General features: G+C 42.3%; 1 protein-coding gene across 12 annotated transcripts in view; it reads left to right on the plus strand.

Moving 5' to 3' along the window:
- Positions 1-8,261, plus strand: part of ryr1b (ryanodine receptor 1b (skeletal)) — a 68,552-nt gene extending 60,291 nt beyond the window's left edge. For all 12 annotated transcript variants that reach the window (XM_048264869.1, XM_048264868.1, XM_048264872.1 and 9 more), the window contains 10 exons: positions 94-136; positions 528-661; positions 1,439-1,499; positions 1,606-1,752; positions 2,565-2,699; positions 2,886-3,042; positions 5,956-6,020; positions 6,141-6,241; positions 6,542-6,593; positions 6,687-8,261. In XM_048264869.1, the coding sequence (XP_048120826.1) occupies positions 94-136; positions 528-661; positions 1,439-1,499; positions 1,606-1,752; positions 2,565-2,699; positions 2,886-3,042; positions 5,956-6,020; positions 6,141-6,241; positions 6,542-6,593; positions 6,687-6,782 (991 nt within the window). In that variant the 3' untranslated portion in view covers positions 6,783-8,261. The remainder of the gene's footprint in view (positions 1-93; positions 137-527; positions 662-1,438; positions 1,500-1,605; positions 1,753-2,564; positions 2,700-2,885; positions 3,043-5,955; positions 6,021-6,140; positions 6,242-6,541; positions 6,594-6,686) is intronic.
- The last annotated feature ends 5,163 nt before the right edge of the window (positions 8,262-13,424 follow it).

A 13,424-nucleotide genomic window follows, 5' to 3' on the forward strand; every position in this document is an offset into this window, starting at 1 on the left:
TCTAAGGGCTACTGTGTTGTGCCAATCTACTTTAACTCATTACCTTGATTTCAGAAGTGTTTTTGACTTTTAACTCATATGCTATTTGCACAGGTCATTCCCCAACAACTACTGGGACAAGTTTGTTAAGAGAAAGGTATGTCCTCAGATCTTGTCATTTATGTTTAATGTGAACATAAATTAGGTAGTTTACAAGTCAATAAAAACAGGATGATTGGCTTGTCTGATCAAAATCAGATATCCCATATTGACATGACACTGCAGTCATTGTCATCTGGAATAGTTGATTTTATGTTTCATTAGCTTATGGACATTGATCAAAATAATATTTGACAATGACTGGATCATGTTTTAGCTCATAGTGACAATTGATAACTGATGGTGATTTTACTGATATTGCTAATGGGGAACAACAATGACAATCGAACAGTGAACCTTGTTCATATTTTTGGTGTGCACGTGGAGGCACTGAAAAAAGGTGTCTCTGAAAGTGTCCTATGCAAGAGCATTTTTTTATCTCATTCAAGGCTCTGGAGAAATATGGAGACATCTATGGCAGAGAGAGAATTGCTGAGCTTCTTGGCATGGATCTAGCTTCCCTTGATGTCAGCGCACAGCAGCAAGAGAAGAAAGCTGAACCAGACACCTCCCTGATTGCCCGGTAATAAACTCATGTGTTATCATACACTTACAATGACATGTATGCTTCTAATGAACACAATCAAATGAAACTATATAAACAAAGGCTTAGTAAGGCTAATACACATAACACTAATTTGAGAACCTGAAGCAGAGGGTATAAAAGAGTGTATACTTTATCTAATATTCTCAAACACCCATGTGCCTATACAATGGTGCTTGAGAGTTGTGAAAATTAGAATGTGCTATATTTCCATGTAAATATTGCTTAAACGTTGTTAGATTTCTTATTATAGATAACCAATTTATAGAAATGAGACAAAAATATACTTAATATAAAATAAACAATACTTTGTTTGGTTAAAATACATGTCTCTGTTCTGTCTCTGTCAGTTAATATTTTTTTAGCTATGTTTTTTAGCTACATAGCTACAGAGTAATATTCATTATGGATTAAAAATGATGTGGATATTTATTAATTGTCATTAAAACACATGGGTATTTATGAAATGGGTGTTTTTCATTTTTATTCTATTCACATTTTCAATAACTTGAGTGTGTATTAGTACTCAGAATATTTAGTATACAACTTTAGTTGAATTCTTTACATAATGAAATGTCATGACATAATACTCACATCATTTCAATCGCATCAATACTGCATTTCATTGTGTTTGTACTTGTAAACTGCCCAATGACAATAAAGTTGAATCTAATTTAATCACTAGAATGTCTTGAGAAGTCAATGAGCTGAATAATTTTGATTGTAACTACATGAAAATCTATCCCTTCATATTAGGATCACCTCATTCGACATCAAATACCAGCTCTGGAAGATGGGTGTGGTGTTTACAGACAATGTGAGTGAAGGAATATTTGAGGCCAGAAACAAATTGACAAAGTTATTTTTACTTTGTTTGGGTCAGTATTCTTGATGAACTGAAGTGCATTCTTTTATCCTTACAGACCTTCCAGTACTTGGTGTGGTATATGGTGATGTCTATGTTGGGACACTACAATAACTTCTTCTTTGCCTGTCACTTGCTGGACATCGCTATGGGAGTCAAAACGCTGCGCACCATTCTGTCCTCTGTCACTCACAACGGCAAACAGGTATGGCCAGATCACTGGACTGTTCTCTGGTATTCTAGTGTAGTATTATATTTATGAAGTGGTTTGTTAGAGGTCAGAACCACTGGAGTTGGTCAGTTATAATATGATTTAGTCACACAAAAAGACTCAGATATGAGTTCCATTCCCTTCTGCCACTTTTAGGCCCTTAAGTTACTTTTACGTTTATTCATTTGGCAGACACTTTTATCCAAAACGACTTACAGCAATAGAATAATATTTAAGCTACAGAGGTACAGCTTCAGCAATAGAATAACATTTAAGCTACAGACAGAGCTACAGCTTCAGCAATAGAAGAACATTTAAGCTACAGATCTACAGCTTCAGCAATAGAATAACATTTAAGCTACAGCTTCAGCAATAGGATAACATTTAAGATGGAGCTTCAGCAATAGGATAACATTTAAGCTAAGATCTACATTTAAGATCTACAGCTTTAGCAATAGGATAACATTTAAGCTACAGCTTCAGCAATAGGATAGCATTTAAGCTACAGATCTACAGCTTCAGCAATATAATAACATTTAAGCTACAGCTTCAGCAATAGGATAACATTTAAGCTACAGCTTCAGCAATAGGATAACATTTAAGCTACAGCTTCAACAATAGGATAACATTTAAGCTACAGACAGAGCTACAGCTACAGAAATGGAACACCACTTAAGCTAGGCACTTTAACTTAGGCACTTCATTGCTCCAGGGAGACTGGCCCCTGCCAGTGTTGCCTGTAAGTCACTGTCAATGGATAAATGCATAAATAAACCTGTTTGTGTGTTTTCTCTGTGATTGGTCAGCTGATGATGACTGTGGGCCTTCTTGCGGTGGTGGTGTACCTGTACACTGTGGTGGCGTTCAACTTCTTCCGAAAGTTCTACAATATGAGTGAAGATGAGGATGAACCAGACATGAAGTGTGATGACATGATGACTGTGAGCATGCTATATTGTCTCCAACAATCCTACACTAGATGTTTGCTATTTTTTAAGATTTAATGTAACTTTGAACCCTCACAGTTATGCATCAGTATACAGTTTCAGTGTCGCTGTATGAATGACAGACAACTTCATCCATGTCCCTATATGTACATAACTGGAGCGCGTGTGCTCTGTTCTCAGTGCTACCTGTTCCACATGTATGTGGGTGTGAGGGCTGGTGGTGGCATTGGTGATGAGATCGAGGACCCAGCTGGTGATGAATACGAGCTCTACCGCGTGGTCTTTGACATCACTTTCTTCTTCTTCGTCATTGTTATCCTGCTCGCCATCATCCAGGGTAAAAAAAAACATACAGAGATCAGCTTCAAAGTCAAAGTCAAAGTCAAAGTCAGCTTTATTGTCAATTCCTTCACATGTTCCAGACATACAAAGAGATCGAAATTACGTTTCTCACTATCCCACGGTGAAGACAAGACATATTTGACCAATTTTAAGTCCACAGACAACATAACATTCAAGTAAAACAAAAAAAGTAAGTAAATAAGTGAATAAGAGGGCACATATAATAATTGAAAAAAATAAGAGCAGCAAAATTTTTTTTGAAATTGTGCATAGACAGTCAATAAAATACTAGTGCAAATACTGTAAAATACTATAAAATACTGTTTGACCTAAGTAATAAAGAAAGTGGCATAGTGGTGCAAGTTATTGTAAGAGCAGCAGAAGTGTTGTGTTTTCAGGACAACAACACCAAGTTGTAAAGTGTACAAGTTGTGCAAGTGTTCAAGTGTGCAGGTGGAGTAGTGCAGGCGGCCATTGTGGGTCCAATGTCCAGGGTGTTATGTAGCTGAGGGTGGAGGGGGGAGAGGAGGGAGAGAGTTCAGCATCCTTACAGCTTGGTGTATGAAGCTGTTGGTGAGTCTGGTAGCGCGGGGGGGCGCAGGCTTCTGTACCTCTTCCCAGAGGGCAGTAGATCAAACAGATTGTGAGCGGGTGACTTGCATCACTCACAATTTTGGTCGCCTTGGGGTGGGTGAGGTGGGTGGTGTAAATGTCCTTCAGGGGGGGAGTGAAGCACCAATGATCCTTCCAGCTGTGTTCACTATGCGCTGCAGGGCTTTCCTGTTGTATTCAGTGCAGCTTCCCCACACAGCGATACAGCTGGATAGGATGCTCTCAATGGTGCCTCGGTAGAATGTGGTCATGATGGCTGGTGGAGCACTTGCTCGCCTGAGTTTTCGAGAGGAAGTACAGGCGGCTGAGAGCTCTTCGCCAGTGATGCAGTGTTGGTGGTCCAGGAGAGGTCTTCACTGATGTGCACCCCCAGGAATTTGGTGCTGCTCGCTCTCTCCACCACAGCACCGTCGATGGTCAGTGGCAGGTGTTGGGTGTGACCTCTCCGGAAGTCAACAACAATCTCTTTGGTCTTGCTGACGTTCAGCAGGAGGTTGTTGTCCCTGCACCACGTGGTCAGATGGTCGACCTCCAACCTGTATTGAGTCTCGTCGCCCTTGGTGATGAGACCCACCAGAGTTGTGTCGTCAGCAAATTTCACTATGTGATTGTTGCTGTAGGTTGCAGTGCAGTCATGCGTCAGCAGGGTGAAGAGCAGCGGACTGAGCACGCAGCCTTGGGGGGCCCCTGTGCTCAGTGTGATGCTGCTTGAGGTATTGTTGCCAACACGTACTACTTGGGGCCTCTGACAGAGGAAGTCCAGTAGCCAGTTGCAGAGGTAGGTACTGAGTCCCAGTTTGTCAAGTTTGCAGATGAGTTGTTGTGGTATTATGGTGTTGAATGCAGAACTGAAGTCTATAAACAGCAATCTCACATATGAGTCTCTTTTTCCAGGTGGGTGAGGGCTGGGTGGAGGGCAGAGCAGATTGCATCCTCTGTAGACCGCTTGGCTCGGTATGCAAACTGGAAGGGGTCCAGGGGGGGGGGAGAATGGCTTTGATATGTGACATGACAAGCCGCTCAAAGCACTTCATGATGATGGGTGTCAGTGCCACAGGGCTGCAGTCATTGAAGCAGGATGGAGCAGTTTTCTTCGCACAGGTATGATGGTGGCAGCTTTGAAACATGATGGGACGATGGCTTGCTTCAGGGAAGTGTTAAAGATGTCTGTGAAGACATCCTTAAGCCCCCGCGCAGTCCTTCAGCGCCGCGACCTGGGATGTTGTCTGGACCTGTTGCCTTGCGGGTGTTGATAGCAGCAAGTGTCCTCTTCACGCTGTCGGCAGAGAGGCACAGGGGCTGCTCATGTAGAGGGGGATGGGTCTTCTGTGGGCAGGTGCTGTTTGTGCTTCAAAGCCGCAGCAAAGAAGCGGTTCAGGTTGTTGAGCAGAGGGATGTTGCTCTCACAGCTCTGTGGCGGGCTTGTAGTCCGTGAGGGCCTGAATGCCCTGCCATAGGCTTTGTGAGTTCCTGCTGTCTTTGAAGTGGGTGGTTATCTTGTGAGTGTATTCTTTTTTTTGCTTCCTTGATGCCACGGGACAGGTTGGCTCTCGCTGTTTTCATGCCAGCTTCATCCCCAGCTCTGTAGGCTTTGTCTCTGGCCCTCAGCAGCCTGAGGGACATCCCCTGTCAGCCATGGCTTCCAGTTAGCCCAGTGATGATGTCTTTTGTGTGGGTCACATCATCGATGCACTTGGTGATGTAAGAGGTTACAGTGTCTGTATACTCCTCTATGTCTGTCCGGTTGTTGTAAGTGGCTGCCTGCTTAAACATTTCCCAGTCTGTTGTGTCAAAGCAGTCTTGAAGAGCATCGGAGGCTCCCTCAGGCCACACTTTTACCTGCTTACTTAACCGGTTTGTTCGCTTTTACCCTTTGTCTGTATGCGGGCATTAGCATAACAGTGATATGGTCTGAAAGTCCAATGTGGGGAGGGGGTGGCTTTGTATGCTCCTTTGTGTGTAGTGTAGACCAGGTCCAGGATGTTATCTCCTCTTGTTGGAAAATCAACATGCTGGTGTAGCTTTGGAAGTACAGTTTTTAGATCAGCATGGTTAAAATCTCCAGTGAAGATGGTGAAACCGTCTGGGTGTGCCGTCTGTTGTTCACTGACAGCCTGGTACAGTTCACTAAGAGCAGCTTGTGTTTTAACAAGGTTGAAGAACATGTTAAACACTGATTTAAGTTGGCACTGGGTCATATTAAATCCACTGTAAAAGCACATGTAGAATGTTGGCTGCCATAGAGCAAAGCAGATGCCATCGTTCCCCATCTGAGGTGATCTGTGGTTGTGTGCAGGTCTGATCATTGATGCCTTTGGTGAGCTGAGAGACCAGCAGGAGCAGGTCAGAGAAGACATGGAGGTAAGAACTGTGACCGCCACCAGACTCTTAGTGATGGTTTGGCATCAAATGTGTGTTTTTAAGTATGTGTATTTGGAAAGTACAGTTTAGACTCACAAACGGTTTTTATGATTTCTCCAGACAAAGTGCTTCATCTGTGGAATCGGGAGTGACTACTTTGATACAACTCCGCATGGCTTTGAGACGCACACCCTGGAGGAACACAATTTAGCCAACTACATGTAAGTGTATTGTCTTAATTCAACTACATGTAAGTGCATTGTCTAATTCAACTACATGTAAGTGCATTGTCAATTTTATAATTGGAGTATAGGGGTTCAGCTAAAAGTGCATAAATACAAATGGAACATATGCATAGTTTTGCAAGTCATACATAATTTTATGTTGAATTTGCTGTACTGGTCTATGTCAAATTACCTGTCACAGATGTCCATAACTTAGGTGACAGACCATATAATATGAACAGACTCTTTTGTATTGGTGATGGACGACAGGCTCTTAACATCTGCTTTCTTCCACAGGTTCTTCTTGATGTATTTAATCAACAAAGATGAAACGGAGCACACTGGACAGGTATGTGTCTAAAATAGTTTTAATCTCTTTGTGACCCGCTACTATACACACCCCTCTTTATTAATATACCCACACCACTGTTTCTCCCTCCAGGAGTCCTATGTGTGGAAGCAGTACCAAGAAAGATGCTGGGACTTCTTCCCAGCTGGAGACTGTTTCAGAAAACAGTATGAGGATCAACTGGCTTAATGGTCATTTGGAAAGCATATATGTTTTGGAGACGGAGGCCAAGCAGTAGACCAAAGAGGAAAAGGGAATAAACAGCTAGCTTTGAACTGAAGCTGAAGTGTATCAGTGAGAGACGTTACACAAAACACTAACAAAGGATGCAGAGAACACATGTTTTCACAGAACCCGTCAAAACACCTTGTATTATTCATGACAACTCAGATGGATGATGAGCCCAGCTGATCTTCGGTCAAACTTTACCCTCACTTTAACACGTCATCGTCGCTCCCACCTTAAGTTGCTGCTGATTGTAGTCCATCACAGTGCCTAATAGTTGTTTTTTATAAAGCAGACTATGGACAGACACAAAAGTGCTTCATTATCAGTATGACTAGTGCTAGAATGGTAATTATAGCTTTGCTCTTTTTATTAGACCTAATACTACACACAGTAGTTATAGTTTTGAATTGTAACTAATGCTAGTTTTATAGTTTTATTTGTTTATTTTTGTTGTTTGTGATATTGCCCCCCTTTACTGTCTGATTACAAGTATTAAGTATTTGTATTACAAAAAGGACATGATTGAGGCTGATATCCCCTGCCTGGCACTTGACTCTTTCTCAGAAGAAGAATATATGCAGCCAATAGCAGGCCCATGATTGTGTCTCCTCTAGGAAAGACAGTTTCCTGATAGGATCCTCCTTTGAGATCTCTGGAGCTGACTATCATTTTGGAATCCATATTGATGTAAGTAATACCTGTTGAAATAGGTACAACTCGATGGAAGAAACCAGTTTGCACTCTAATGTCTTATTTCGTGGTGTGACACATCACGCTCATTCAAGTGTCTATAGTGAAATAATGGTCAACATTAGCACAAAAGAGCTCTTCAGAGTTGCAATGTGAAAAGCAGCCCCTGTGTCCTCACTGAGGATTTAGAAATTCACATTGCAGAGATTTACAGATGTCTTTAACTATGAAGGCCAGTGAATCCAATATCATATATTCATTGTGGCCAATGTCATGCAACAAAACAGAAATTGTGTTTGGCTTCATTGAAGTGGTCTGAAGATAGCCTAATGACTGTTTCTTTAATCAGTACAGATTTATCTACCTGGTTTCTTTAGAGCTTTTAAGTATAAAGCCATTGTGTTTTCTGGATTTTTAATCATAGTTATTTTCAGCAAAATGCTCTCTTATTTTTATTTATTGATTGATTAATCTTGAAGGACAAACTACTGGTTGTCATTTTACATGATGTTTATGACCACCTGAAAACGTATGCACACTCTCTCACAGACGCACGTCTTTATTTTGACTTGACCTTTGTGTTCAGTCTTTGAGGTGTGAGTGGCGTGTGCTGGGGTTTAGGAGATAATGGCCCAGAGAGAGTAATGGCATGACTGGCAAGTAGAGAAAGAGATTTCTAACTGTGTGCCATCTGACTTAAACCTGTGTCTCAAATAAATAAATAAAACGGATTTCAATATTTTAACAGCATTCCTGTCTCCTGTGTAATATATGTTTTTTATGCCTCTGCACCAGTGATAGCTGTGGCCGGCGGAGGCATTATGTAAGGGATAACGGCCGCCGAGGTGTCCTGTTATATGGAATTAATGGACGAGGGCGGAAGGCAAAGAACTCTCCGACGCGCAGCGGAGGCCTCCAGCCAAGTCCATTAATTCCGTAGGCTATAACAGGATACCTCGAAGGCTGTTATCCCCCTTATCACCTGGTTGGCACTATACAGGGGCGCAGCTACCCATTTTTTGAGGGGTATGCAACAACAAATTGGTGCCCCCCCCCCAAAAAAAAGAAACACAATCAACTAAAGTAAAACAAAAGGCCAATAATTTACACTATTAGTTACATTATTATTTTTTTAAGAAATTCTGCCAATTTGAACTTGAAGTATTGTTAAATGGTGCATTGCCATTTTAAGAGTCTAAACGGTTCTCATAACAGTTATTTTGCCAGTTGTTGCTCACGAAGGATAAGGCTGATCCAACTCTAGCCTTTGTTTGCCACATTATCAGCACAATATTGAGCTAATAATATTAGGATTGTTAGGAAATGGAAATATGTAATGAGTTGTTGCTAGAGTGACATTTCTGTTCGCAGTTTGCCATTAAAAGTTCAGTATGAGCATGGTAGCCACCTAGCTATATTAATGGAATAGGTCATGTTTTAATCGGCATATGTTTAGCAAACGCTAGTTAGTCTGTTAACATGAATATTTGCAAGCCTCTAAGCACAGACGTCACACTTTAAATCCTACCTGTTGCTTTTCACCATCCACTTATTTAACTGCTGTCGCATCCCTTGACATCCCATCTCATTTTCCCTCTTTCTTTTTCTATGTTTAGCCCCCGACAGTTTTTTTTGCTGTATCCATCTTTTTCCGACGGCAACTCACTACTCCCTGCTCACTCAGCGCTCACCTTAAATCTTAGGAGATAGGGCGCCTACTCTAGCATGTTAGTCCTCTAAAATGTTATTTAACATTGAGGAAATGCAGAAATGATTTAGAATCGTATAACAGTAGCTACATATAGAATATACCAAATATATTATTATTATTATTATTTTTACCACCGCTTTGGCGCCCCCACGGTGCTGCGCCGCATATAGCCCATACCCACTTTTTGCGCCACAGACGGCAGTTTTCCCCGCGATCTTACGTAGTTTTACACGACGACGCCTGCTGGTCATCGCATTCCGATGGCACGCTACATCTTATGAAGCAAAGAACCTGACTGTTTGTAACTGTTTGCGTCCTGTTTCTTGTGCTTTTTTACTGAGGGCAATCATATTAATCACTGATATCAATTGCAACACCCAGAGGAATAAAAATCAATTTTACAAAATAGGAGAATGCCGCGATCGGCGGACTTTGACCTACACACGCATGTAGCCGGCGTCACGAGACTCTGATCATGTATATAATGAGCATTAAATTAATCATCGTCTCCCGTTGCACACACAGAAAAGGCAGCGCTTTGCTATATAGCATTTTAAGAATTGCGTCGCCGGTTCGAATCCGACGTCCGTTTCCGCGATCTCACGTTGTTTTACGTGACGCCTTCCCTCTGGTCATCAGCGCGCCCCGACGCCCGCGCGACATCTTATGAAGCAAAGAACCTGACTGTTTGTAACTGTTTGCGCCCATTTCTTGTTTTTTTTACTGAGGGCAAACATATTAATCACTGATATCAATTGCAACACCCAGAGGAATAAAAATACATTTTACAAAATAGGGGAATGCCGCGATCTGCGGACTTTGACCTACACACGCAGTAGCAGTAGCCAGCGTCACGAGACTCTAATCATGTATATACTGAGCACTGCATTAAACAGCGTCTCCTCCGTGGCACACATAGGAAAGGCAGCGCTGTGCTATATAGTACTTTAAGAGTTGCATCGCAGGTTCGAATCCGGCCGCCGTTAAGGCCGTTTCCACCGTCTCACGTTGTTTTACGCGACGCCGCCCTGTGGTCATCCAGTTCCGATCGCCCGCGACATCTTATGAAGCCAAGAACCTGACTGTTTGTAACTGTTTGCGTCCTGTTTCTTGTGCTTTTTTACTGAGGGCAATCATATTAATCATTGATATCAATTGCAACACCCAGAGGAATAAAAATACATTTGACAAAATTGGGGAATGCCGCGATCAGCGGACTTTGATCGGCGGACTTTGACCTTCACACGCAGTAGCCGGCGTCACTAGACTCTATAAGACTCCCGCGACATCTTATGAAGCCAAGAACCTGACTGTTTGTAACTGTTTGCGTGCTGTTTCTTGTGCTTTTTTACGGAGGGCAATCATATTAATCATTGCTATCAATTGCTACACCCAGAGGAATAAAAATGCATTTTACAAAATAGGGGAATGCCGCGATCTGCGGACTTTGACCTACACACAGTAGCGGTGTCCGCGAGACTTTATGAGACTCCCGTGACATCTTATGAAGCCAAGAACCTGACTGTTTGTATCTGTTTGCTTCCTGTTTCTTGTGCTTTTTTACTGAGGGCAATCATTTTAATCATTGCTATCAATTGCAACACCCAGAGGAATAAAAATACATTTTACAAAATAGGGGAATGCAGCGATCGTGCGGACTTTTGACCTACACCTGCGCCAGTAGCCGGTGTCCGCGAGACTCTAATCATGTATATACTGAGCACTGCATTAATCAGCGTCTCCTCCGTGGCACACATAGGAAAGGCAGCGCTGTGCTATATAGCACTTTAAGAATTGCATCGCTGGTTCGAATCCGGCCTGATGCACCGGCCGCCATTAAGGCCGTCTCACGTTGTTTTACGCGACGCCGCCCTGTGGTCATCCAGTTCGATGATCGCCAGCTGACATCTTATGAAGCCAAGAACCTGACTGTTTGTAACTGTTTGTCCCTGTTTCTTGTGCTTTTTTTTACTGAGGGCAATCATATTAATCATTGATATCAATTGCAACACCCAGAGGAATAAAAATACATTTTACAAAATTGGGAATGCCATGATCAGCGGACTTTGATCGGCGGACTTTGACCTTCTGCGCGGTAGCCCGGCGTCTCTAGACTCTATAAGACTCCGCGACATCTTATGAAGCCAAGAACCTGACTGTTTGTAACTGTTTGCGTGCTGTTTTCTTGTGCTTATTTACTGAGGGCAATCATATTAATCATTGATATCAATTGCAACGCAGAGGAATAAAAATACATTTTACAAAATTGGGAATGCAGCGATCAGCGGACTTTGATCGGACTTTGACCTTCACGCAGTAGCCGGCGTCACTAGACTCTATAAGACTCCGCGACATCTTATGAAGCCAAGAACCTGACTGTTTGTAACTGTTTGCGTGCTGTTTCTTGTGCTTTTACGGAGGGCAATCATATTAATCATTGCTATCAATTGCTACACCCAGAGGAAAAAAATGCATTTTACAAAATAGGGGAATGCCCGATCTGCGGACTTTGACCTACACACGCGGTACCCGGGTGTCCACGAGACTTTATGAGACACCGGTGACATCTTATGAAACCAAGAACCTGACTGTTTTGTAACTGTTTTGCTTCCTGTTTCTTGTGCTTTTTTTACTGAGGGCAATCATATTAATCATTGCTATCAATTGCAACACCCAGAGGAATAAAAATAAATTTTACAAAATAGGGGAATGCAGCGATCTGCGGACTTTGACCTACACCGCGCAGTAACCCGATTAATCCGCGAGACTTTATGAGACTCCGTGACATCTTATGAAACCAGAACCTGACTGTTTGTAACTGTTTTGCTTCCTGTTTCTTGTGCTTTTTTACTGAGGGCAATCATTTTAATCATTGCTATCAATTGCAACACCCAGAGGAATAAAATACATTTTACAAAATAGCGGGGAATGCAGGACTTTGATCGGCGGACTTTGACATCACGCGGTAACCGGTGTCCGGAGACTCTAATCATGTATATACTGAGCACTGCATTAATCGGCGACTTTCTCCTCCGTGGCACACATAGAAACCAAGAACTGGCGCTGTGCTATATAATCACTCTAAGAATTGCATCGCTGGTTCGAATCGGCCTGATGCACCGGCTTAACTTTAAGGCCGCTTGTCTCACGTTGTTTTTACGCTGATGCGCGACGCCGCCCTGTGGTCATCCAGTTTCGATCGCCCGCGACATCTTAGCAAGCCCAGAACCTGACTGTTTGTAACTGTTTGCGTCCTGTTTCTTGTGCTTTTTTTACTGAGGGGCAATCATATTAATCATTGATATCAATTGCAACACCCAGAGGAATAAAAATACATTTTACAAAATTGGGGAATGCGCGATCAGCGGACTTTGATCAGCGGACTTTGACCTTCACACGCGGTAGCCAGTCTCTAGACTCTATAAGACTCCCGACATCTTATGAAGCCAAGAACCTGACTGTTTGTAACTGTTTTGCGTGCTGTTTCTTGTGCTTATTTACTGAGAACAAATCATATTAATCATTGATATCAATTGCAACACCAGAGGAATAAAAAATACATTTTACAAAATTGGGAATGCGCGATCAGCGGACTTTGATCGGCGGACTTTGACCTTCTGCGCGGTAGCCGGCGTCACTAGACTCTATAAGACTCAGCGACATCTTATGAAGCCAAGAACCTGACTGTTTGTAACTGTTTGCGTGCTGTTTCTTGTGCTTTTTTACGGAGGGCAATCATATTAATCATTGCTATCAATTTACTACACCCAGAGGAATAAAAATGCATTTTACAAAATAGGGGAATGCCGCGATCTGGACTTTTGACCTACACACGCAGTAGCGGTGTCCGCGAGACTTTATGAGACACCCGTGACATCTTATGAAACCAAGAACCTGACTGTTTGTAACTGTTTGCTTCCTGTTTCTTGTGCTTTTTTACTGAGGAGCAATCATATTAATCATTGCTATCAATTGCAACACCCAGAGGGAATAAAATAAATTTTACAAATAGGGGAATGGCGATCTCTGCGGACTTTGACCTACCTGCGCAGTAGCCCGGTGTCACGAGACTTTATGAGACTCCCGTGACATCTTATGAAACCAAGAACCTGACTGTTTGTAACTGTTTTGCTTCCTGTTTCTTGTGCTTTTACTGAGGCAATCATTTTAATCATTGCTATCAATTGCAACACCCAGAGGAA

Source organism: Alosa alosa, chromosome 15, assembly GCF_017589495.1.
Source record: "Alosa alosa isolate M-15738 ecotype Scorff River chromosome 15, AALO_Geno_1.1, whole genome shotgun sequence".
Taxonomy (NCBI): domain Eukaryota; kingdom Metazoa; phylum Chordata; class Actinopteri; order Clupeiformes; family Clupeidae; genus Alosa; species Alosa alosa.